We start from the raw sequence: 27704 nt of genomic DNA on the forward strand, positions 1-27704 counted from the left end.
CATCTTGCTGTATTTCTTAAAATATATATTGAGTGGTATGTTTCCATTAGACTGCAAGTTAACACTATTGTTGTTCCACGTATGATATATGATATACGGAATGGCAACACCTGTCTATTTGATGTTATTATCTATATTCTCTGTGAATATCATCTCTTGCACACATGCGCTGTTGGTCCCCGCTTCACTGCTGGTGGATTGCCATCTATGTTGCGACAGCGCGTGCACAGAATGACGCGTATCTGTTCCTGCGCATGCGCCGTGTCTGTCTGACGGCTTCTACCGCCCGCGGTGTTGTGGCAAGCAACTGCGCATGCATCACTACAGAGAATGACGCAGGCGGAAGTAGTGTAGGGCGGGCATATTAAATGGACGCTTTCTATGAGGAGGACACATGTTCTCTCCCTCCCTGATGGAGCTGCAAACGGGACGCGCTGGTCTCCCAATGGCGAAACATGTGTTGACGGGCTGGGAGGAAGCTTCTGCTCTGGGACGGGGCTTTTTGGGTCTTTTCTGCTGGCATCTGAACTTTATGGTGGGTACATGTTCTCATCTGTACTAACAATGTTCTACTTTGTGTGTTATTTATGCACTTGGCACGTTTGAGACAGACTAGGAAATGGGATATAGGCAGCCCATTGTCTGCGTTTTGGAGACATGTTGATTTATATGCACTAGCCACTTTAATGTAAGATCTTTTCTGCCCTTTTTTTTTTTTATCTTGTCTGTATATAAGCAATTCTGATGTGACTGTACCCATTATACATTTATATGAGTTTGATCATGTGTATATCATGTATTGTATGCCCATTTCAAGTCCCTCCCTCTGTTACGTGTTTTTAAACACACAATTTTTATGTTTATTCACCAGAGCCCCTTTTTTCCCCCTTATTTTGATAAAAATATTTGCACATTGAACTCCCTTTCCTCCTGTTTTTCATGCATTGATATAGAGTTTGTGCGTGCGGTAATGTGACCTTGGGGTGGCACTGTAACTGCAATTATGGTCATAAAGGTTATATGGTTAATTGGACGAATTTGATAATATTATTACACCTATTACCTATTGGGATGGGATCTTGGAATAAACCTTTAAGTAAAAATGAAATAAATTGGCCTTAATGATAGATAAACTTTAATTCTTGGACAAACCCTTGAACTGGGTCCCTATGTCACTGGCTTCAAAAGTGACATCAGTAAAATCAATACACTGCTCCTCCTGAGACTGCGCCATACAGCTCTCCATAAGAAAAACATCCCAACCAGAAAGGGACATCCAACCAGAACTCCATACAACAGCCGCTTATATTATACCACAGAAGAGGATCAGTCATGTGACCAGGGGAACCACAAGCTTCAGCATTCTCCGAGAGCGAAAACCAGAAGACTCGTGGAGACACAACACGCGGTAACTACGAGCCAGAGGTGACACGTCACACAGCGGGAGGAGGGGGACGGCGGCTCACACCGCTACTCACACATTCGCTTGCAGTGCCGGCCGCTGCACCTCTTCTAAGAGAAAAATAACCGAAATAAAAAAAAAACCCATCAACTTCCGGTCTAAACAGCCTTACTTCCGGTGTGTTCTCGGTCCATCAGAAGTATGGTTCCCCCCTGTCTCGCAGTGAAAGTTCCGCTTTCGTGCAGAGTCCAGGAGCACAAGCCCGTACATAACGTAAGTGATTGGACGCGGTGCGCTCGGCTCTCGTCACGTGATTTTTTTTTTTGAACTCCATACAGTCCGTGGATGGCAGGACATGGTGTGTTTGTCCCTCCAGTCCAGTGTGCATTGTCCAGCCTGATTTCATATCGCACAGCAGTTACTTTAAAGGAAACTGTCAGGTGCAATATGCACCCAGAACCACGAGCAGTTCTGGGTATATATTGCTAATCCCTGCCTAACTGTCCCTGTATACACTAGGATAGATAAAGAGATCTTTAGAAAAAGTATTTCTAAAGATCTATTACCGTATGCTAATGAGCGAGGGGACTAGTCCCAAAAGGTTGTTAGTTCCCCGGCCAGTCAGCCCCATTAGCATGTTAGTGGGTCTGCTAACATGCTAATGAATGTATGGCACCAGAAGATGATCTGTCACCTCTCCTCAGTCATCGTGTCCTCTGGGGGATTTCGGCTCTTTGCGCATGACCCCGGAGTTTGGGTCATGCGCACTACTTCAGTTTGAAGCCGGGACGCGTACACACGGCTACATAGTGCGCATGACTGAAAGTCCGGGGTCATGCGCACTGAGTCGAAATCTCACAGAGGACGCGATGGCGGCGGATTGGTGAGTGAGATCATCCTCTGACGCTGCACATTCATTAGCATGTTAGCACGCCCACAGGGACATACTAACATGCTAATGAGGGGCGATTGGCCGGGGAACTAACGCCCAGGGGACTAGTCCCTGCGCTCATTAGCATATGGTAATAGATCTTTAGAAATACTTTTTCTAAAGATCTCTTTATCTATGCTAGTGTATACAGGGACGGTTAGGCAGGGATTAGCAATATACACCCAGAACTGCTCGTGATACTGCGTGCATATTGGACCTGACAGGTTCACTTTAAGGCTATGTGCCCACGTTGCGTTCTGTCCCTGTAGAAATTTCTGCAGCGATTAAACAGCACACGTGTGCTTCAAATCACTGCAGAAACACTGCATACTGAAAAGCTGATTTCATGCGCTCTGGATGCAGCCCCCACCACAGACAGAGGGGGGGCTGCATCCAAAGCGCACGAAAGAAGTGACATGTTGCTTTTTAGAACGCAGTGATTTGGCAGCATGCAAATCGCTTCATTCTAAAACGCAACGTGCGCATGGATTATCCACAATCTTCATAGATTGTGCTGGAGACGCAGGATGCATGCAGTTACGCTGCAGTGGAGAACGCAGTGTAACTGCATGCAAATACGCAACGTGGGCACAGAGCCTAAAGGGGTTTTCCTACTAACAAAGATCATTATAATCAGTAGATCTTTGAATAATAATTTCCACAATTGGATGTGTTTAAAAAAACTTGTCCCTATGCTGTGATAAATTATATATATATATATATATATATATATATATATATATATATATATATATATATATATATATATATATAAATATATATAGAAATATATATATACTAGAAGGTGGCCCGATTCTACGCATCGGGTATTCTAGAATTTACAAATTGTGTAGTTCATGTATGATTTTTGTTATATATATATATAGATGTTGTTGTGTGTACTTACCAAGTGTTTGTGTAGGGCGCTGTACATGTTCTGGGTGTGGCGGGGGGTGAGAGCGGTGTTGTATGTGTGTTGCGTGTGTTGCATTGTTTGTGGAGCGCTGTGTGTCTGTAGCGTTGTGTGTGTGTGTGTTGCGCGGTTTGTGTGGGTGTGAGGTGCGTGTGTGTGTTTTGGGGGAGGTATGTTTTGTGCAATGTGTGTGTTGTGCGGTATGTGCGTATATTTATGTATGCCGCGGTGTTTGTGTGTTAGGTGTTGTGTGTGTGCGGCGTTGTCTGTGTGTGTGGGTGTCTGTGTAGGGCGGTGTTTGTGTTTCCCAGTGTGTGTGTGTTGTGCAGTGTGTGTGTGTGTGTGCGTGTGTGTGTGTTGGGGGGAGGTGTGCACCTCCCATCGTGCTCCATCCCTCATGCTGCGCACCTCCCATCGTGCTCCATCCCCCATGCTGCGCACCCTCCATCGTGCTCCATCCCCCAAGCTGCGCACCCCCCATCGTGCTCCATCCGCCATGCTGCGCACCCCCCATCGTGCTCCATCCCCCATGCTGCGCACCCCCCATCGTGCTCCATCCCCCATGCTGCGCATTCCCCATCGTGCTCCATCCCCTATGCTGCGCATTCCCCATCGTGCACCACCTCCCATGCTGCGCACTCCCAAACGTGCGCCATCCGCCATGCTGCGCACTCCCAAACGTGCTCCATCCGCCATGCTGCGCACTCCCAAACGTGCTCCATCCGCCATGCTGCGCACTCCCAAACGTGCTCCATCCCCTATGCTGCGCACTCCCCAGCGTGCTCCATCCGCCATGCTGCGCACTCCCAAACGTGCTCCATCCGCCATGCTGCGCACTCCCAAACGTGCTCCATCCGCCATGCTGCGCACTCCCAAACGTGCTCCATCCGACATGCTGCGTACTCCCAAACGTGGTCCATCCGCCATGCTGCGCATTCCCCATCGTGCTCCATCCCCTATGCTGCACATTCCCCATCGTGCTCCATCTCCCATGCTGCGCACTCCCAAACGTGCTCCATCCGCCATGCTGCGCACTCCCAAACGTGCGCCATCCGCCATGCTGCGCACTCCCAAACGTGCGCCATCCGCCATGCTGCGCACTCCCAAACGTGCTCCATCCGCCATGCTGCGCACTCCCAAACGTGCTCCATCCGCCATGCTGCGCACTCCCAAACGTGCTCCATCCGCCATGCTGCGCACTCCCAAACGTGCTCCATCTCCTATGCTGCGCACTCCCCATCGTGCTCCATCCGCCATGCTGCGCACTCCCAAACGTGCTCCATCCGCTATGCTGCGCACTCCCCATCGTGCTCCATCCCCCATGCTGCGCATCCCCCATAGTGCTCCATCCCCCATGCTGCCCGCAGCATCAGCCTCTGTGCCCGCAGCATCAGCCTCTGTGCCCGCAGCATCAGCCTCTGTGCCCGCAGCATCAGCCTCTCTGCCCGCAGCATCAGCCTCTCTGCCCGCAGCACCAGCCTCTCTGCCCGCAGCATCAGCCTCTCTGCCCGCAGCATCAGCCTCTGTGCCCGCAGCATCAGCCTTTTCTGTCCCCAGCATCAGCCTTTTCTGTCCCCAGCATCAGCCTCTCTCCTCCCAGCCTACCCCAGCCTCAGCCTCCCCCAACATCAGCCTCTCTTCTCTCAGCCTCCCCCAGCATCAGCCTCCCCCAGCATCAGCCTACACCCTCCCAGCCTCCTCCAACATCAGCCTCCCTGTCCCAGCCTTCGACAGGATCAGCCTCTCTCCTCCCAGCCTCCCCCAGCATCAGCCTGCCCCAGCATCAGCCTACACCCTCCCAGCCTCCTCCAACATCAGCCTCCCTGTCCCAGCCTTCGCCAGGATCAGCCTCTCTCCTCCCAGCCTCCTCCAGCACGCCGTGCTCCTCTGCCGACACTCACAGATCCGATCGTATACACTCACACACACACACACACCCACCCGATCGCATACACTCACACCCACCCGATCGCATACACTCACACCCACCCACCCGATCGCATACACTCACACCCACCCACCCGATCGCATACACTCACACACACCCGATCGCATACACTCACGCACACACACATTGACGATATTGCACATACGCGCTCACAGTCACAACATCCGGAGATACCACATGCTTCTGGCCATGTGATCTTCCGGCAGGTCCTGAAAGCTCACAGCACAGTATCGCGGCCGAGAAGCAAGCGATATCCCAGGATGTTGTGAGTGTGTGGATGCGATGTGTGTGTGAGGTGTGTGTGAGAGTGAGTGTGATCTGATGTGTGTGTGTGTACTCACCTGAGAGTCGGAGGTCCGTGTCAGTTGGGCCAGAGCGAGCGTGCATTGCGTGAGGGGGGCGGGGCCTGCAGAGAGCCGGGGCGAGAGGCCAATCCGTGTGGGGGGGCGGGGCCATGGCGAGCCCAGCGGCCAAAAAGCTTTGTGTCACCGTAAGGACACAATGTCACCGGAAGGACACAATTTTGGAGCATGACAGACAGACAGACAGACAGAATAAGGCAATTATATATATAGATATATATATATAATGTCCCTGCTATGTACTGTGTAATGGCCGTCTCTGACCGTACAGGGACATTGTCTGATCATACCACAGATCCTGAACAGGGGGGGGGATGCAAAAGTTTATAGACATTACGTCACAGGATCACAGATGATTCATTCTGTGAGGTAAATAATTTTTCTGCCTGTTTTAAAAAAAATGTTCCTTTGCTGAGATAATCTTATATATGTGTCCCTGCTATGTGCTGTGTAATGGCTGTGTCTGACCGTACAGGGACATGGTCTGATCATACCACAATTCCTGGGCCAGGGAGGAAGTAATAAAGTATACAAACATTATAGCATGGTATCACAAATTATTCCTTCTTTGAGGTAAAACATTTTTTTAAAAAACAGGCAGGAAAATGTTTTACCCACAGAAAGAATCAGCTGTGATCAGTGCTGTAATGTCTGTATACTGACATCCTCCTCTGCCCAGGAGATGTGGTATGATCAAACCATGTGCCTGTACGGTCAGTCACGGCCATTACACAGTATGTAGCAGGGACACATATATAAGATTATCTCCGCACAGGAACATTTTTTTTGTTTTTTTTATACACATACAGTTAGGTCCAGAAATATTTGGACAGTGACACAATTTTCGCGAGTTGGGCTCTGCATGCCACCACATTGGATTTGAAATGAAACCTCTACAACAGAATTCAAGTGCAGATTGTAACGTTTAATTTGAAGGTTTGAACAAAAATATCTGATAGAAATTGTAGGAATTGTACACATTTCTTTACAAACACTCCACATTTTAGGAGGTCAAAAGTAATTGGACAAATAAACCAAACCCAAACAAAATATTTTTTTTTTCAATATTTTGTTGCGAATCCTTTGGAGGCAATCACTGCCTTAAGTCTGGAACCCATGGACATCACCAAACGCTGGGTTTCCTCCTTCTTAATGCTTTGCCAGGCCTTTACAGCCGCAGCCTTCAGGTCTTGCTTGTTTGTGGGTCTTTCCGTCTTAAGTCTGGATTTGAGCAAGTGAAATGCATGCTCAATTGGGTTAAGATCTGGTGATTGACTTGGCCATTGCAGAATGTTCCACTTTTTTGCACTCATGAACTCCTGGGTAGCTTTGGCTGTATGCTTGGGGTCATTGTCCATCTGTACTATGAAGCGCCGTCCGATCAACTTTGCGGCATTTGGCTGAATCTGGGCTGAAAGTATATCCCGGTACACTTCAGAATTCATCCGGCTACTCTTGTCTGCTGTTATGTCATCAATAAACACAAGTGACCCAGTGCCATTGAAAGCCATGCATGCCCATGCCATCACGTTGCCTCCACCATGTTTTACAGAGGATGTGGTGTGCCTTGGATCATGTGCCGCTCCCTTTCTTCTCCAAACTTTTTTCTTCCCATCATTCTGGTACAGGTTGATCTTTGTCTCATCTGTCCATAGAATACTTTTCCAGAACTGAGCTGGCTTCATGAGGTGTTTTTCAGCAAATTTAACTCTGGCCTGTCTATTTTTGAAATTGATGAATGGTTTGCATCTAGATGTGAACCCTTTGTATTTACTTTCATGGAGTCTTCTCTTTACTGTTGACTTAGAGACAGATACACCTACTTCACTGAGTGTTCTGGACTTCAGTTGATGTTGTGAACGGGTTCTTCTTCACCAAAGAAAGTATGCGGCGATCATCCACCACTGTTGTCATCCGTGGACGTCCAGGCCTTTTTGAGTTCCCAAGCTCACCAGTCAATTCCTTTTTTCTCAGAATGTACCCGACTGTTGATTTTGCTACTCCAATCATGTCTGCTATCTCTCTGATGGATTTTTTCTTTTTTTTCAGCCTCAGGATGTTCTGCTTCACCTCAATTGAGAGTTCCTTAGACCGCATGTTGTCTGGTCACAGCAACAGCTTCCAAATGCAAAAACACACACCTGTAATCAACCCCAGACCTTTTAACTACTTCATTGATTACAGGTTAACGAGGGAGACGCCTTCAGAGTTAATTGCAGCCCTTAGAGTCCCTTGTCCAATTACTTTTGGTCCCTTGAAAAAGAGGAGGCTATGCATTACAGAGCTATGATTCCTAAACCCTTTCTCCGATTTGGATGTGAAAACTCTCATATTGCAGCTGGGAGTGTGCAATTTCAGCCCATATTATATATATAATTGTATTTCTGAACATGTTTTTGTAAACACCTAAAATAACAAAACTTGTGTCACTGTCCAAATATTTCTGGACCTAACTGTACAATGGTGAAATGTATTATTCCAAGATCTATTGATAAAAATCAACTTCCAAATGACCTTTTGTTCATGGGAAAAGAAAACCGCTTTAAGGCCATGTGCACACATTGAGTATTTGGTGAGTTTTTTACCTCAGTATTTGTAGCCAAATCCAGGAGTGGAACAATCAGAGGAAAAGTATAATAGAAACACAGGCACCACTCCTGTATTTATCACCCACCCATGGTTTTAGCTACAAATACTGTACTGAAGTAAAAAAAAATCACCAAAAACTCAACGTGTGTACGTGGCCTGACGCTGTGTGCCCACAATGAGTTTTCAATGTTGCAAAATTTCGGTAGCTATATGTATATTAGGCTAATTATTTTCTTTTACATACGTTCTTAACACTTGTTTAAACGCATGCGTTTTTTGACGCGTTTTTTCGACGTGGGTGCGTTTTTAGCGGCCAAAAACGCAGCGTCAAAAAAACGCAGTGTGTGAACTTAGCCTTATGCTGTTTTTTGCCTTTTGTTGGTATGTCATAGCTTAAATAAAGCTGCTTTGTATTTGATACATCCTGGTATTTGGCTTTGACAAAACCTTATTGATTTACTTATAACTTTTTTGCCAACAAATTGCTGCAGGATCTGTTCTGACGAATGATTACTAGACATGTGAACTCAGCCAGTAACCGTTTGTGGCAGGTTTCAGCTGAATGGCTGGCGAGCTGTGTGTCGGACAACCACCGATCTCCTAAAGCGGGCTTTATACACTGCGATATCGGTCCCGATATCGCTAGTGTGGGTACCCGCCCCCATCTGTTGCGCGACACGGGCAAATCGCTGCCCGTGCCGCACAACATCGCCCAGACCCGTCACACATACTTACCTGCCCGGCGACGTCGCTGTGACCAGCGAACCGCCTCCTTTCTAAGGGGGCGGTCCGTGCGGCGTCACAGCGACGTCACTGAGCGGCCGCCCAATAGCAGCGGAGGGGCGGAGCTGAGCGGGACGTAACATCCCGCCCATTTCCTTCCTTCCGTATAGCGGCCGGGAGGCAGGTAAGGAGAGCTTCCTCATTCCTGCGGTGTCACACGGAGCGATGTGTGCTGCCGCAGGAACGAGGAACAACCTCGTTACTGCTGCAGTAACGATTTTTGAGAATGGACCCCCATGTCACCGATGAGCGATTTTGCAAGTTTTTGCAACGATGCAAAATCGCTCATCGGTGTCACACACAACGGCATCGCTAATGCGGCCGGATGTGCGTCACCAATTCCGTGACCCCAACGAGTTTGCATTAGCGATGTCGTAGCGTGTAAAGCCCCCTTTAGGCTAATTTCACACATCAGTTTTTGGCATCAGGCACAATCCGGCGTGTGCAAGATGCAACGGATCCGGCGCAGAACATGCAAAAACTGATGTGCCTGATCCCTTTTTTTTGACGGTTCCAATATACCTGATCCATCAAAAAACGGATCCGGCGCATCCGTTTTTGCATCCTTTTTGTCCGTTTTTTTTTACTGGATCCATTTTTTTCAATACATCGAAGCATGCTCAGTTTACAAAAACGGATCAGGCGGCCGCATCCGTTTTTTACCGCATTATGCCGGATCTGGCGTCCATAGGCTTCCATTGTAAAACACGCCGGATCCGGCGTGATGCGTTTTTTTTGCCGGACAAAAAAAGTTACAAGATACATTCCCTCCGGCCGCCGCTTTAGGCAATTATGACAGATCCGGCAAAAGCCGGATGCAACGCAAGGCCATCAGGCACAATCCAGCGCTAATACAAATCAATGGGGATAAAATGGATCCGGCGCCGGATCAGTTTTACCCATTTTTTTTCCGGATTGTGCCTGATGGAAAAAACTGATGTGTGAAATTAGCCTAATGCTGACCTATCCATCAGACACAGGAGGTCCGCGGCTATTTAGTCCCACTCAACGCATTTAATTTTCCTTTTAGTAAAGCTGAAAGGAAATTTCATGTTTTCTGTCTGTTTATCCCTCTGAATAAAGTTGATTGTTGACTGGAGAAGGAAAACTTCATGTTCATTTTATTGTCCAAGAATAGTGATGGGCGGACCAGGACTTTAAAAGTCTATATCCGTGCGGCTTAAAAAGTATCCGGGTGCCTGACCCGGCAACTTGGGAAATAAAAAAAAATAAAGCAATCACACTATACTTACGGAGTCTCCAGCGCGGCTGTAACTGCTTCTGGGTTGCTCAGTCTTCTTCCGGGGCTGCTCATTAGCCTCATACATATTCACTGCTTCCCCCGCCCACCGGCAGTTCTGGTGTCTGTGATTGGTTGCAGTCAGACGCACCCCCAGCCTGTGGGGCAGTGTAGTTTTTGGCTGCTTGCAATCACAGAACCTATCTGTGGGTCACTGTAAAACTAAATAAATAAAGAAAAAAAGCACCAAATTCTGGTCCCCATAGACTTATATGGTGACCGGCGTCCAGCCAGATATCTGGGATCAATTCCGGGCTGGAACCGTTTTTTTTTTTTTTTTTAAAAGTCCGGCTAAACGCGCTGATCTCATAAATCTGAGAGTCCGCCCATCACTATTTAAAAACTCTTCTAACAAAAAGGGGAGAACACCAAAGCGCCAAGTCTCTAAGTATTACTTGTCTCAACAGGGTAATGTCTCTTCTTATCCGGAACCTGCAGCATGTGATCCCTCTCCGCAGAGCCCATTTACGCAAGAATCTAGAAATTGCCAGAAAGTGTCTCCGCGTGGAGAGGTTTGATGTCGGGGTAATATGTATAAATGATACAAAGATCCGACACCTGAACAGACTTTACAGACAGCAAGACAAAGCTACGGACGTGCTGTCATTTCCATTCCATGAGGTACAGAAACAGCAGAGCAGGTTATCTGTAAGGGAACCTGTCACCATCTCAACAGTGGGCCGTTTTTGCTCTTATTTTATGGTGGCTTCTCCCCTGAGTATTCATTTAAGAAAACAAAATCCGCCATACGGTTCCAGAGATATGGACCTTTTTATTTAGTGCTTTTTATTCTCTTTACCAAGGGGGCATGGCTCAGTTTTATAATGCAGAAGTCTAAAGATAAGCTCCAACAAATCCTTTCAGCCACACCCCCTTGGTAAATATGTAAAAAATTAGCACTAAATAAACAGATCTAGGTCTCTAGAACCATATGGTGGATTTAAAAAAAAAAAAACCAAAACATCTTAATACTCAATGGGAGCAACGGGAATAAAATAAACACTTTTGACCTGGTGAAAGGCTGACTTTAAAGCCCCACTCCAGAGGTTTTTTCGGTATTTCACCGCTGGAGTGCTGCTTTAAGGCTGGAGTGACTCACACGAGAATTGAGGTCGCATCACCCGTCATGGCCTGCCGCTCTCCGTACAGGAGTGTGCAGCTGCATGTATTTTTATACTGCTGCACAATCCTGCCCAAAGAGCAGCAGGCCGTGACGGGTGATGCGACTCAATTTTTGCGCGAGTCCCTTGCAATTGTGACACCGGCCTACATCTAAGTCTTATACTTACCCTCCGACGTCTTAACCTTTTTTTTGTTTTCGCTGTACCATCTTGTGATGACAAATTCTGACTGGGCAGAAGTTACTTCACAAGCTCCCAAGGCAAGTCAATGTGAGCCAGAACGAGGCTCTCATAGACTTGGATTGAGTTGTGACCACTGGCGCGCTCCATGAAACACTGCCCAAGACTGACCGGAACGGTGGCGATAGAAGGTGAAGATGGCAGAGAATGAAGCCCGCTTTACACGCTACAAGATATCTTACAATGTGTCGGCGGGGTCACGTCGTAAGTGACGCACATCCGGCATCGTAAGGTATGTTGTAGCGTGTGACAGCGACGTGCAATTGCGATTGAACGAAAAAACATTCATCGCATGCACGTCGTTCATTCCTGACGAATTGAACGTCAGATCAGATTGTTCATCGTACCCGGGGTAGCATACATCGCAGTGTGTGACACCCCGGGAACGATGAACAGATCTTACCTACGTTCTGCGGCTCCGGGCCCACAATGCGGAAGGAAGGAGGTGGGCGGGATGTTTACGTCCCGCTCAGCTCCGCCCCTCCGCTTCTATTGGCCGGCTGCCGCGTGACGTCGATGTGACGCCAAACGTCCCTCCCACTCCAGGAAGTGGACGTTTGTCGCCCACAGCGAGGTCGTATGGAAGGTAAGTACCTGTGACGGGGGTTAATCGTTTGTGCGGCACGTTCAACAAATTGAACGTGCTACACATACGATGGGGGCGTTGCAAATCGCATATGATATCGTATGCGAAATTGCAACGTGTAAAGCAGGCTTGAGTATAAGACCGGGGCCAGAGGATTTAGATTTAAAGCATTCCAACGCTGAAAAAAACCCCTAAAAAATGCTGGAGTGGTGCTTTAAGTAATTGCAATGATATACAATATGTGTTGGCTACATCTGACTGTGTGTGCTCCTTGTATACTTCCAGAATTTGTGCCCCGGATTGTTACCTAATCCACCATTCCCAGATGAATACAATTTAGGAGACATTTACCTTGGAGTAGAGTTTATATATCACCAGTGTCAAGAAAAGAAGGAGGATTTTAACAATGTCTTGACTGTAAGTTATGGAGAATGCAAATCTTATGGTGTTATCGAGCTGTCAGTAACAATTCTCTGTAGCTCATAGGTTGGTTGTTGTGAGGTATGACATAGAAATAGGATCTGAGATGAGTTGGATAATAACTTGGAGATGAGCAGATCACTGTAGGCAGTAGTCAAACAGAGGATTTACTGCCTGGACCATTATACTTCTACTTGGGTTACACAAGGGGTTAAGAATGGTTTCCCCTATTCCGATTCCCCTATCCCCTTTCCGGTATTTCGCGATTACATTACAGTGAATGGAGTGAAATTTGGGGGTATACCGCAGCTACCTGCGGAAAAGAAGTGACAAGCACATTTTCTCAAGAAATTTTCTCAAGAAAATCTTCACAAAGAATTTTCTTGAGAAAAAAACGCAGTGTGCGCACAGCTATTTTTTTTCCCATAGGTTTTGCTGGGAAATGTCTGCAGAAAGATTTCAAACATTTCTCAAGAAATTTCCGCAGCAAAACCGCTTGTAAATCCGCGGGTAAAAACGCCTAGTGCGCACAGGGCCTAAGAGCAGTACTGAAAATTGAAGGGAAAAGCTCTGACAAATCTGCTGGGAAACATTTAGGCCGGCTTCACACTTGTAAGTGACTCGCACAAGTCTCGCATCGGCATCACCTGGCACGGCCACACACTCTCCTGACTGGAGCGGGTCGGCTACATGTATTTCTATGCAGCTGAGATGCTCCTGTCCAGAGAGTGTGCGGCCGTGCCAGGTGATGCCGATGCGAGACTTGCCGAGTCACTCACAAGTGTGACTCCAGCCTTAAGGGAATCTGTCACCAGGTTTTGTGACCTAATCTGAGAGCAGCATAATGTAGAGACAAAGACCCTGATTCCAGTGATGTGTCACTTACCGGGCTGCTTAGTGTAGTTTTGATAAATCACTGATTAATCAGCAGTAGATTATCATTACAGGACTACTTGGCGTGCTGCAGGTAGTCCAGCATATTCATGAGCACTGACTAACTGCTAGATCTGCAGCAGAGAAAACAGTGATTTTATTAAAATGACAGTAAACAGCTCAGTAAGTGACACATCACTTTAATCGGGGTCTCTGCCCCTACATTATACTGCTCTCAGATTAGATGGCAAAAACCTGGTGACATATTCCCTTTCATTCCACTGTCCAGTGTCTGCGCCTCCACCAGTAAGTATAGTCAGCGAATCTGTCACATATAAAGATTACATTTGAGTGCGTTGTTCCTTCTAGTGAATATTTGTATTTCTACTTCCAGAAGATTCACATATAAATAATTATGTTTCTCCCAGGTGACAGCAGTACACGGCTTATGTCACCTGCTTGGTTATACGCATCATAGTCCAGAAGACTGGAAAAAGGTTAGTTGTTTCTTTTCTTATTAAAGAGAACCTGTCACCAGGTTTTTCCCCTAAAAGCTGTGGCCACCACCAGTGAGCCCTTATATACAGCATTCTAGAATATTGTATCTAAGAGCCCAGGCCGCTCTGTATAACATAAAAAAAGATCTTCATTATACTCACCTGAGGGGTGGTCTAGTCCGATGGGAATCTCTGGCCTCGGTCCGGCGCCTCCTCTCTTCTTTCCATTACCAACCTCCTTCCCAGCTCCGTGTGGATGACTCGTCCTACATCATCTGTCGCGGGCGGAGGAGGGGACGCCGCGCTCTCCCACTGCTCGGGTCCGGCTGCTGAAGCGGCCTGCTGCTGCTCGGTGGCTCGAGCGATGGGCCGGATCCCGGGGACTTGAGCGGCGCTCCTCGCCCGTGAGTGAAAAGGGATTGGTTTTTGGGATTGTTTATTGTCCGTGACGCCACCCACGGTTGTGGTGATTATGTGGACACCACCGCTGCTCTGTATGGGGATCCCGGGAGCGATGACAGGGAGCAGCAAAGTTGTTGGTTCTCCCCTCCGTGGGTAGGGGGTAGTTGTCCCGGGGCCCAGTGATGAGGTGGGGGATGAGGGATGGCGGGGCCGGTGCAGGGCTTGGTGGGGTGCAGGGACGCGGGGCAGCGCTGTGCCTCACGGCACTGTGGTACTCACTCAGCCTGAGACGGGGACACAGTTCTCGGTAAAACACACGGCTGGAAAGACAGTTCCCACGGACGGCTGCTGTTGCTTTTCCCCAGTAGTTGACGGTGACGGTCCCTTTTCCTGCACCTAAGTCTATGTTGGTAGCGATGGGTTCCCACCGGTAACCCGCTCCCCGGCTTGGATATGGGCCGGAGGAGCCCCTCTTTGCCCGCAGGCGCTGGCCCTGAGAAACTGGTGCCTTGGCAGTGGCGGTGTCTCTCTCTAACGGTTGGACTGTTGCCTTCAATCGGGACTTGGGTGTTGGGAGACCCAGAGGTCCCCTTCACTGACGGATTTGGCAAATTCACGGCGACTCCTAGCCTTGCCGGGATCCGAAAGGCCCCTGCCAATGGTGCTGGCTTCTCTTTGTATACCGCTCCGGTACCACCGGGCCACCACCCGTCCACGGTCCTTTCGGCAACCTCAAAGTAGCCTCTCCTGCAGACAGTCACCGCCGTCTGCTGACCTTGCTGTTCTCAGTCCGGGGAACACACCCGGACCAACTTCAGGCTTTCTCAACTGTCACTTTTTCTGTCAACTTTAGTCCTCTCTCTTGCTCCTCTACCACTTCGCTTCCACTTCACTCACTGTTCTGTCTACACTCCTTCACTTCCCTAGCTTAACTGCCTGGTTTTCCCGCCTCCAGGGCTGTGAACTCCTCGGTGGGCGGAGCCAACCGCCTGGCCCACCCCCTGGTGTGGACATCAGCCCCTGGAGGAAGGCAACAAGGATTTTTGGTTAGCTTTGGTGTACCTATCTGGGGTGTAGGGTGTGGTGGTGTTATGACCTGTGACCCCTGGCTTGCCCAGGGCGTCACACATCCACACAGAGGCCTCCTCTGCCCTCCTGCACTTCTCTCTGCCCTGCTGAGGACAGCAAAGTATTGTAGTGCGCATGCTCGGGCCGTCTTTGACCATTCCCTGCACATTACAGTAGTTTGCTCTGCCCTCAGCAGTACAGAGAGAAGCGCATGTGCAGGAGTGCAATGGAGGCCTCTCTATGTGGATGATGTAGTAGGTAGGACACGTCATCCATATGGAGTAGGGAAAGAGGAAGGTGATGGAAGAGAGGAGGCGATGGACCAGGACCATCGACGCCTATTGGGCCCAGCCACCCCACAGGTGAGTATTATAAAGGTGTTTTTATGTTCAACAGCGCAGCCTGGGCTCTTATATACAGCATTACAGAATACTGTATATAAGAGCTTACTGGTGGTGACCGCAGCTTATAGGAGAAAAACCTGGTGACTGGTTCCCTTTAACACTAGAACTACTGGACTCGTGACACCTATATAGAAATACATGGTGCAAAGTAGTCAAAATGACTACCTCAGTAGTTCTAGTGTTAAGATTTTGCTGATATTACAAGCTTTTAGCTTGACATGAGTATATAATAATGGTTTATATTTGCATTATTAATTATTATAGGGAACCTGTTAATAGATTAATGCTGCCTCAGTAACGGGCAGCATGAATCAGATGTTGGCTGCACAATTAAAGTCAGGTAAGTTTTACTCTGAAACAGTTCAGTATTTCAGAGAAAATATGAATTGAAAGGGAGACTATAGGGAGAACCTGACTCGCCCAGTGAGCTCCTCGGATAGCTTTTCCCCGGACTTCCCCACTTTATTGACAGATGTGTCCCATGTATGCCAGACAAGAACCGCGTAAGATAAGTTAAATCTCTCCCAATAGTCACCAGCCAGATTTCCAAACTATGTTTTTTCTGAAACGCCGGAATGTTTAGACCTGGCTGCAATCGCTCATCCAGCGTCTGCGTCATGCTGCCCATGATTCAATTAAATTAATCTAGTCACCGCTTTTATCGCAAAGGAAACCAATGCTTTGTGCCCTGTTACAAATCTCCAGTGCCTCCAGATAAAATAGATTGTTTCATGTTCAGTCTTCAGGAGCGCGCCTCTCCCTGCCTCCCGGCTTCCTACAAACTGGAGGCAGAGCACTAATGCTTGATTCACAGTGCAGACTAGCGGCATAGTCGTGCCCAAACTGCAAGCAGAAGCAGCTGTGCCTTCACAGCAGTCAATGACCTTAGTTACACTGAAGCTGGTCAGATTTGGAGCCAACAGTGCAGTGTCGCGAGCGGGGCGTGCAAACTATTGAGAGAGGCTGCCACATTTAAACATCCTTTAGGCTATGTGCGCACTTACCGGATTTTGCCGCGGATTTTTCGCGGGTTTGCTGCATGTTTCGCTGCAGAAAATGTTCATAACATCTCTGCAGTGAATCACCAGCAAATCCTATGGAGAAAAAAAATCCTGTGCGCACTAGGCGGAATTTGACAGCTGCATGTTTTGCTGCGGGATTCCCGCAGCAAAAACAAGTGCATGTCACTTCTTTTCCGCACATCGCTGCGGGATTTCACTCCATTGACTCCAATGTTAATCATGAAATCCCGCAGGGAATAACGCAGGCAGCAAATTCTGTGCGGTTCACTGCGTTTTCCTGCGTTATTCCCTGCGGTATTTCGCGGTTTACCTCCGGTAATGTACATCGCCTGTCTGCGGTTTTGCAGGGAAGTGATGTCATTACAGGAAGAGGAAGCGGAGCAGAGAGTAAACACAAACACACACACACACATCACAGACATAGAACACAGACATAGAACACATCACAGACACATAAAACACACATAGAAAGAAAACGGAAATATAGAAAACAAAGAACGTGGGCTCCGCTGTATTTTTACTGTCCAGCCGAGGTAAGCACACAGCGGCGGCCCAGTATTCTCAGGCTGGGGAGGGAGAGGGGCAGGGTTAATGTCCCCCGCCTCACTCCCCCTCCCGCAGCCGAGAATATCAGCCGCAGCTGCCCCGGCACGGTCGCATGCATTATGCGGCAGCACCGGCGTGTCCTCGGCTCTTCTTGCTGCCGTGTAGCAGTGGCAGCAAGGTAATACAAGGGGTTAATGGTGGTGGATCACCGCCATTAACTCCAGGCTTGATCATGGCAGCGTCTATGTGACAGCTGACATGATCAACCCGTAAGTAAAGTGAATAAAACACAGACACCGAAAAATCCTTTATTTTAAATAAAACAAACAAGCCTCGTTCACCATTTTATTAACCCCTCCCGCACCAAAGCTCCGGCGTAATCCACACAGCTCCGGCATAATCCACAGGGTCCTGCACTGCTGACATCCAGCCGTGATGTGTCACAGACACAGCGCTGAATGAATGCAGCAGACAGCAGAGGTAATTACCGGTCATTTCCCACGGACGGTAATGTGAACTCACTGCCGACCGTGGGAAATGCAGCAATCTGTCCTCTATCTATCCCTCTATCTATCCCTCTATCTATCTATCTATCCCTCTATCTATTCTTCTGTCTATCTATCTACTATCTCAGGATTAAATGACTTTTTTTTTTTTCAATGTGCTTTATTGCACTGAATGCAATAAAGCACATCCCAACCCGCACGCGGCAATACCGCGAACAATACCGCGGTGAAACCGCAGCAAACCGCGGCAAACCGCATGCGGTTTTCGGGTGCGGTTTGCCGCGGTTTTTTACCGCAGGTGCGGTAATCTTTGAGAGCATGCGGAATTTTCTCAAGAAAATTCCATTTCCCAGTGCGCACATAGCCTTAAACTACGAAACAAGCTGTAAATAATAAGGGTAAAAACTCTCTTCACTCTCATATAAAAGTATTTTGCAATATTGCTTGTATTACAATTTTACTCATTAATAAAGAGAATATCCCTTTAAACAAGTTTTCTCATGTTCATTAAAGATTAAAAATGCTTGTACAAACAGGCAACTTTACAATGTACTTGTCATTAAAAATCCTGTCCTCAAAAATGGATATTTCTTTGTCGCTCCATTGGGAGACCCAGACAATTGGGTGTATAGCTTCTGCCTCCGGAGGCCACATAAAGTATTACACTTTAAAAAGTGTAACCCCTCCCCTCTGCCTATACACCCTCCCGTGCATCACGGGCCCATCAGTTTTATGCTTTGTGTTGAAGGAGGCACACATTCACGCAAGCTCCACATTTTAGTCAGCAGCAGCTGCTGATTTTATCGGATGGAAGAAAAGAGGGCCCTCCACAGGGCCCCCGGCATGCTCCCTTCTCACCCCACTAATGTCGGCGGTGCTGTTAAGGTTGAGGTACCCATTGCGGGTACACAGGCTGGAGCCACATGCCGTTTTCCTTCCCCATCCCTTAGAGGCTCTGGGAGAAGTGGGATCCAAACCGGTCACCAGGCACTGGAACCGGGCTCCCTCCGCAGCCCCTGGGGGAATCTGACGGACAGGAGACTGAGTCTTATCAGGGACAGGCCCTGCATCTAAATAGGTACTCTGTGTCCCCTTGGGGTCGGCGCTGGAGCGCCTGTGTAACAAACGCTGCAGCGGCTGCTGTGTTTTGTTGTGGCGCCGGAACTACCGCGCCGACCGCACCTGTTTGCCGGCCGCGGCTATTAAATTTAGTCCCCGGCTTCTGCGGCCTAGTACGATAACTCCCGCCCCCGGGCCTGCCAGTCAGGGGTAAGGGCGGGACGCTCGACTGCACGTCGGGAGTGAGGGCTGGAGCATACTTTGATATCCTCCTCCCCCCTCACTGAGCACTGTGGGGCATCAGATTCCCGCACTTTTTAGGTCACGCCCACGGCTCCCTCCTCCTCTCGGAACGCTGGCAGCCATTGTTATAACACTGCTGCCGGTGGAGGAATACAGAGCAAGCTCTGGGAGGCCCAGGCAGGGAATCTGGTGGTCACACAACCGCTTTGGGCGGTCGGTAAGCAGCACCGTTAGGTGCTGGCCCCCTTGGGTGCCGAAGTGTATATATATATATATAGTTATACTGTATACATTTTCTCTGTTCGGCCGCATTATTGCCTGTGGCTATATACCCTCACTGATTACTCTAAGGGGAGACAACAGCATGTCGTCCGCAAAGAGCAAGGGTGCCAAGGCACAGGCTTATTTTGCAACCTGTACCTCTTGTGCGGCAATGTTACCTGCAGGTTCCACCTACCCTCATTGTGTGCAATGCTCGGCCCCTGTGGCACTCACTCAGCCGGAGCCCCGGGCACTGGTGGGACCCTCGGCTCAGGTAGAACAGACGGCTTCCACTGGCCAGGTGACAGGAACAGAGTTTGCAGTTTTGGCTGACAAACTCTCTGCGTCACTTTCACAATCCATGGCTCAGTCTATGGATAAATGGTCTGCTAAGATATTAGAAGCCTTGCAGTCCAGACCGGTAACACAGGCCCAGGACGCTGTGCGTTCATCGCCCCCAGGCCCATCTCGGTCGGCGCAGCAAAGTGCTCCTGAGGTGACACCTAGGTCCCACGGTGAAGACTCCGACTCGGACCACAGTACCAGACCGGCTAAGCGGGCTCGCTGGAGACCTTCCTCGACTTCGTCACGCTGCTCAGGGTCTCAGCATGAGGACTCCCTGGAGGATGAAGCGGAGGTCGCAGCTCAGGGCTCTGACCCTGACGTTGCTCTCAATCTTGATACACCTGAAGGGGACGCCATAGTAAATGACCTTATAGCGTCCATCAACCAGGTGCTAGAACTTTCTCCTCCAACTCCACCTATAGAGGAGTCGGCTTCACAGCAGGAGAAACACCAGTTTAGGTTTCCCAAACGTTCAAGGAGTGCGTTTTTCGATCACTCTAACTTCAGAGATGCTGTCCAGAAGCACAGAGCATTTCCGGACAAGCGCTTTACTAAGTGCCTTAATGACACACGTTACCCCTTCCCCCCTGACGTAGTTAAGGGGTGGGCTCAGTGTCCCAAAGTGGATCCTCCAGTCTCTAGACTGGCGGCTAGATCAGTAGTATCAGTGGCAGACGGCTCATCGCTCAAGGATGCCACTGACAGGCAAATAGAGCTCCTGATGAAATCCATCTACGAAGCCATAGGCGCGTCTTTTGCTCCGGCATTCGCAGCCGTGTGGGCACTCCAAGCTATCTCAGCTTGTCTGTCTGAGATTAATGCGGTCGCACGTACCTCGACCCCGCAGGTTGGGTCTTTGACTTCTCAGGCGTTGGTTTTTTCGTCCTACGCCATGAACGCCGTCCTGGACTCTGCGAGCCGCACGGCGGTAGCATCCGCCAATTCGGTGGCAGTCCGCAGGGCCATGTGGCTACGCGAATGGAAGGCAGACCCTGCTTCCAAGAAATTCTTAACCGGTTTGCCATTTTCTGGCGACCGTTTGTTTGGCGAGCAATTGGACGAAATTATTAAACAATCCAAGGGAAAGGACTCGTCCTTACCCCAGTCTAAACCAAACAGACCTCAGCAGCGAAAGATTCAACCGAGGTTTCGGTCCTTTCGGCCCTCAGCCGGACCCCATTCCTCCACGTCCAACAGGTCACAGAAGGGCCAGAGGAACTCTTCTGCATGGCGGTCTAAGTCACGTCCTAAAAAGACCGCCGGAGGAACCGCCCCCAAGGCGGCATCCTCATGACTTTCGGCCTCCCCAAACCGCATCCTCGGTCGGTGGCAGGCTCTCCCGCTTTTGTGACGCCTGGTGGCCACATGTCCAAGACCGATGGGTGAGAGACATTCTGTCTCACGGTTACAGGATAGAGCTCAGTTCTCGTCCTCCGACTCGTTTCTTCAGAACATCTCCGCCCCCCGAGCGAGCCGATGCTCTGATTCAGGCGGTGAATACTCTGAAGGCAGAAAGAGTGGTGATTCCCGTTCCCCCTCAGGAACATGGTCACGGCTTCTACTCCAACTTGTTCGTGGTGCCAAAAAAGGACGGATCATTCCGTCCCGTTCTGGACCTCAAACTCCTCAACAAACATGTCAGAACCAGACGGTTCCGGATGGAATCTCTCCGCTCTGTCATCGCCTCGATGTCCCAGGGAGACTTCCTAGCTTCAATCGACATCAGGGATGCTTATCTCCATGTGCCGATTGCACCAGAGCATCAACGCTTCCTGCGTTTTGCCATCAAAGACGAACACCTTCAATTCGTAGCACTGCCTTTCGGACTGGCGACAGCCCCACGGGTCTTCACCAAGGTCATGGCAGCAGTAGTGGCGGTCCTGCACTCTCAGGGCCACTCGGTGATCCCTTACTTAGACGATCTTCTAGTCAAGGCACCCTCCCGGGGGGCATGCCAACACAGCCTGACCATTGCCCTGGAGACTCTCCAGAGGTTTGGGTGGATCATCAATTTCCAAAAGTCAAAATTGACGCCGACCCAAACGCTAACTTACCTCGGGATGGAGTTTCATACTCTCTCGGCGATAGTGAAGCTACCGCTGGACAAACAGCGTTCACTACAGACAGGGGTGCACTCTCTCCTTCGAGCCCAGTCACACCCCCTGAGGCGACTCATGCACTTCCTAGGGAAAATGGTGGCAGCAATGGAAGCAGTGCCCTTTGCGCAGTTTCATCTGCGTCCACTTCAATGGGACATTCTCCGCAAATGGGACAGGAGGTCGACGTCCCTAGACAGGAGCGTCTCCCTTTCACGGGCAGCCAAAACCTCTCTTCAGTGGTGGCTTCTTCCCACTTCTTTGTCGAAGGGAAAATCATTCCTGCCCCCATCCTGGGCTGTGGTCACGACGGACGCGAGTCTGTCAGGGTGGGGGAAGTGGTCTTCCTCCACCACAGGGCTCAGGGAACCTGGACTCCGACAGAGTCCTCCCTTCAGATCAATGTCCTGGAGATAAGGGCAGTGTATCTAGCCCTAAAGGCGTTCCAGCGGTGGCTGGAGGGCAGGCAGATCCGAATACAGTCGGACAACGCCACGGCGGTTGCGTACATCAACCACCAGGGCGGCACACGCAGTCGTCAAGCCTTCCAAGAAGTTCGGCGGATTCTGCTGTGGGCGGAAGCCACAGACTCCACCATCTCCGCGGTTCACATCCCGGGCGTAGAAAACTGGGAAGCAGACTTTCTCAGTCGCCAGGGCATGGACGCAGGGGAATGGTCTCTTCACCCGGACGTGTTTCAAGAGATCTGTTGCCGCTGGGGAACGCCGGACGTCGATCTAATGGCGTCTCGGCACAACAACAAGGTCCCGGCATTCATGGCACGGTCTCAAGATCACAGAGCTCTGGCGGCAGACGCCTTAGTTCAGGATTGGTCGCAGTTTCGACTGCCTTATGTATTTCCTCCTCTGGCACTGCTGCCCAGAGTGTTACGCAAGATCAGGTCCGACTGCCGCCGCGCCATCCTCATCGCTCCAGACTGGCCGAGGCGGTCGTGGTACCCGGATCTGTGGCATCTCACGGTGGGTCAACCGTGGGTACTGCCAGACCGGCCAGACTTGCTGTCTCAAGGGCCATTTTTCCATCTGAATTCTGCGGCCCTCAACCTGACTGTGTGGCCATTGAGTCCTGGCTCCTAGCGTCCTCAGGGTTATCTCAAGATGTCATTGCCACTATGAGACAGGCCAGGAAACTAACGTCCGCCAAGATCTACCACAGGACTTGGAGGATCTTCTTATCCTGGTGCTCTGATCGGAGTTTTACTCCCTGGCCGTTTACCTTGCCCACGTTTCTTTCCTTCCTTCAATCCGGAATGGACAAGGGTTTGTCTCTCGGCTCCCTCAAGGGACAAGTATCGGCGCTTTCCGTGTTCTTTCAAAAGCGTCTAGCCAGGCTTCCGCAGGTCCGCACGTTCCTGCAGGGGGTGGCCCACATAGTCCCACCTTACAAGCGTCCGCTAGAACCCTGGGATCTTAACAGGGTGCTCACGGCTCTCCAGAAGCCACCTTTCGAGCCGATGCGTGATGTCTCTCTATCACGCCTTTCACAGAAGGTGGCCTTCCTAGTGGCAGTCACTTCACTTAGGAGAGTGTCTGAGTTAGCAGCGCTGTCATGCAAAGCCCCCTTCCTGGTGTTTCACCAGGATAAGGTGGTTCTGCGTCCGGTCCCGGAATTTCTCCCTAAGGTGGTATCCCCTTTTCATCTCAATCAGGATATCTCCTTACCTTCCTTTTGCCCTCATCCAGTTCACCAAGGTGAAAAGGATCTGCACTTGTTGGATCTCGTGAGAGCACTCAGGCTCTACATGTCTCGCACGGCGCCCCTGCGCCGTTCGGATGCGCTCTTTGTCCTGGTCGCTGGCCAGCGTAAGGGGTCGCAGGCTTCCAAGTCAACCTTGGCTCGGTGGATCAAGGAACCGATTCTTGAAGCCTACCGTTCATCTGGACTTACGATTCCTTCAGGGCTGAAAGCCCATTCTACCAGAGCCGTAGGTGCGTCCTGGGCATTGCGGCACCAGGCTACGGCTCAGCAGGTGTGTCAGGCGGCTACCTGGTCGAGTCTGCACACTTTCACAAAACACTATCAGGTGCATGCCTATGCTTCGGCAGATGCCAGCCTAGGTAGGCGAGTCCTTCAGGCGGCGATTGCCCACCTGTAAGAAGGGGCCGTTTTTCGGCTCTTTTTATCGAGGTATTCTTTTACCCAACCCAGGGATTGCTTTTGGACGTCCCAATTGTCTGGGTCTCCCAATGGAGCGACAAAGAAGAAGGGAATTTTGTTTACTTACCGTAAATTCCTTTTCTTCTAGCTCCAATTGGGAGACCCAGCACCCGCCCCTGTTCCCTTCGGGCTTTTGTTCTTTTGTGTACACATGTTGTTCATGTTGAATTGTTCTTTTGGTTCATGGTTTTAGTTCTCCGAACATCCTTCGGATTGAATTTACCTTAGACCAATTTATAAGTTTCCTCCTTCCTGCTTTGGCACCAAAACTGATGGGCCCGTGATGCACGGGAGGGTGTATAGGCAGAGGGGAGGGGTTACACTTTTTAAAGTGTAATACTTTGTGTGGCCTCCGGAGGCAGAAGCTATACACCCAATTGTCTGGGTCTCCCAATTGGAGCTAGAAGAAAAGGAATTTACGGTAAGTAAACAAAATTCCCTTCATTTTTAGTTGTAAAGTTGATTGCTTGTTGCCTTGGTTACCGACCACTTTAGTGGCTTTTCCCTAGGCAAGAAGCAGGTGATTAAAGGCTTTTTACTATACAGTTTGTAAATGCCACTCTGAAGTTGTCTGGGTCCGGCCAGCTTCAGTGTCCTTGCACTTCTTCCATGCTGCAGAGGCAGAACTGCCCCTACTAGCCAGAAGGGAAAGAAGACGGTTTAGACCAGTAGTGCAACCATACTGGAGGTGTTAACTGTCATTGTACATTCCATCTGGCAAGCAGAAATCCTGGAGTCAGAGGCACGGTGCGCATCAGAAGACAGAAGATGTGCATACACATTTAAAGGGGTTGTCCACTACTAGGACAACCCCTTCTGTTTCACATTTCCCCCAGGTAAAATAATAAAGACTATACTTGTATCCCTTACTGGCGCCCTTCTAACAGTGCCGTGGTTCGCGTTCCCATTGCTCATGTGGGGTTTTGACATCATGAGAGCCCCGCATCCAATCTGTGCCAGCTTCCTTCTCCCCACCTTCGGACCAAACGAATAATCAACAGGAAGTGAGCTCACTTCCTGTTGATTAACTCATTTGGTCCTAAGGCGTTGAGAAGGAAGCTGGCGCTGATTGGATGCGGGGCTCGCATGACGTCACAACTCCATGTGATCTCCAGCACCTCGAGCCCGTACATAGCTAGAAGGGCGCCGGTATGGGAGGTAATTATATTCTTTATTATTTTACCTTCGAGAAATATGTGGAATTAAAGAGGTTGTCCTAGTAGTGGATAACCCCTTTAAGTACAGCCACAAATGGGATGTCTATAAGAAATGCCCCTCCTTATTTCCTACGAATGGGTGACCAAGCCATATTATATGTATTCCAGGAGACTGTGGTCCACAGAGAACCCCATTTACATGTTGATTATGTTTCTGCTCTGGATTTGAGGGCATATAATCAGCAACCTGTTATGTTGTGTATTTCTCATTTCATCCCTGGCGATCAGGCAAAATTTGTGCTGCTGCTCCCCAATACTGCTTTTATTTTTCATCTGTTGTAGAAAGGTCTTCTGGCCTCTGGAGACACCGCTAGTCTCTATGCTCCATAGAGTATACGTTTTTTTTTTTATAAAGGAACACTAATATAAAAGTTAACCCAAGATTTTATATATTTAGTATTAATGAATATTAATAAATTCTAGTTATTTTCATATCGTTTGTTCACTCTCACAGATGTTTGAGAAGGAAAGTGAAGTTCTAATGGAGATAAACCGAGCGACTGGATCTGCATTTAGCCCACTGACGTCAGAGCATTACGACCAAGAATAATATCACTTCCATGTCATGAGCTGCACGGAGAACAGAGAAAGCGGCGTCTGAGAAACGGGAATTATATACATACGTCATGCATCAATTATAGGACATGATGGTTAGCGATAATTGTAGGATTTTGCACTTTATACTATCCCAGATGATTCCCTAATCCATCATTACCAGCTGATTGCAATATTAGAATCACTATCCTGGGGATGAGTTCCATTATTAGGAGAGCCAAGAAACAAGGGAGGATTCTGATATTGCCGTGACTGTACATTATCCAGTTTGCAAATCTAATGGTGAATTTTTTTTACATTGGATAACAATTTTTCTTAGCCCAATTATACGTTGTCATGAAGAATGACATCGGCAAAAATGAGTTACATGATCTCAGTAGATTTAGACAAAAAGTTCTAAAAGTCTGATCAGAAGAGAAAGAAGACTGAGGCCGGGTCACTCGAGCGTATGAATATTCATCCGATTTTCATCCAGAAAGCTTTAACTCATGTTGTCGTCAATGTGTCCGTTTTTTATGTCCATGTGCAATCCCTTTTCAGACATCTACATTAAAAAATGTACAGGATCAAATAGAGTTTCCTTAGTTCATATTGGAGATTTAATATATTAAGCTGAATGTATGTATGAATGTGTACATGTATTGGAGTGTGTGTGTGTGTGTGTGTGTGTGTGTGTGTGTGTGTGTGTGTCTCCGCTAAAGGAATCCGCACAGTCTCATTTACAATCATGACATTTTTCACAGCCACCTCATGTGACTTAGGGAACGTCATAGACTATGTTTTGAGGGGAAAATTTAACCTCGTGTTTAAAATAAATAGAAATAGATGGACAGAGAGAGAGAGAAAGACAGACACAGAGAGACAGACAGACAGACAGAGACAGCCAGGCAAGGAAAGAGGCAGGGAGAGAGTGAGAGAGAAACAGAAAGACACTTAGTTACTAACACTGGGTACTACAGCTAGTGTATTCATAAAAATCAGATTAAATCAACATGTGTGTGGAATCAGGGTTTTTTCTTTAGATCCATAGACTTCTATGGGTGAGTTTCATTCGGCATTCAGATAAGCATAGTGCATGCTGCAATTACTGAGCGTCTGTGTAAAAAAATGTCATCTGAAAAGCCCTATTGAGTCAAACTGATTTTACTCAGACGGCACGCATCTGCATAATACTCTGGTCTGAACAGGCCTTTAGACTGAGTTCACACAGTACAGACGAGGGGCAGCACAAACAGTTTCCATGAACAAATTATTTGATAAGTTTTCCTCCACCAAAACCCTATGTACATATAGTGGACCTTTCATGTAATGCATTTTAGGGCTGCACATTTCTAATCAGCAGTTTCACTGTTAGGTTAAGTTGAAGGCATCTAAGCAGTATCTGCACGCAGGCTCCCCCAACCTTCTTGTGACAATGATATTCCTGCTCATATCATATGTGGCACAGAGGTCTGTGACGGCAGAAAAGTAGTCTTTGTACCCTCCAGACTTGTTCTCCAAACAATATCTCACTACAGATGTATCCAAGTGTAACTTGATAAATATCGCCTCACCTTAATAACTCATTACAGAAAAAACATAATTTAAAGGGGATGTCCACCTCTGGGGACATTTTTTTTTTTTTTTTACTTAACTGCATGTATGCAAAGCTAAAAATCACTTTTGTAGTTCAGTTTAATTAAAAAAAAAAATAGTTTTGCTTATACAGGACAAATCATTCATCTAGATGTCCTCAAGAGTCAGAAGGGCTTCATCAGAGAAAATAACTTTGCAGGAAGTACAAGTCCAGGGACTGGACGGGAGAGATCACAGACAGAAGAGGGCCCTTGTGCAAGAA

At 48.6% G+C, this 27704-nt stretch overlaps 1 protein-coding gene across 1 annotated transcript; it reads left to right on the forward strand.

Moving 5' to 3' along the window:
- The first annotated feature begins 1638 nt into the window (after positions 1-1638).
- Positions 1639-25956, forward strand: LOC142260564 (endoribonuclease YbeY-like). Its single transcript, XM_075331992.1, has 5 exons — positions 1639-1675; positions 10636-10849; positions 12461-12592; positions 13897-13965; positions 25767-25956. The coding sequence occupies exons 2-5, from the start codon at positions 10640-10642 to the stop codon at positions 25860-25862; spliced, it is 507 nt and encodes a 168-aa protein (XP_075188107.1). The 5' UTR covers positions 1639-1675; positions 10636-10639; the 3' UTR covers positions 25863-25956.
- The last annotated feature ends 1748 nt before the right edge of the window (positions 25957-27704 follow it).

The sequence above is a fragment of the Anomaloglossus baeobatrachus genome, unplaced genomic scaffold, assembly GCF_048569485.1.
Source record: "Anomaloglossus baeobatrachus isolate aAnoBae1 unplaced genomic scaffold, aAnoBae1.hap1 Scaffold_133, whole genome shotgun sequence".
Lineage (NCBI taxonomy): Eukaryota > Metazoa > Chordata > Amphibia > Anura > Aromobatidae > Anomaloglossus > Anomaloglossus baeobatrachus.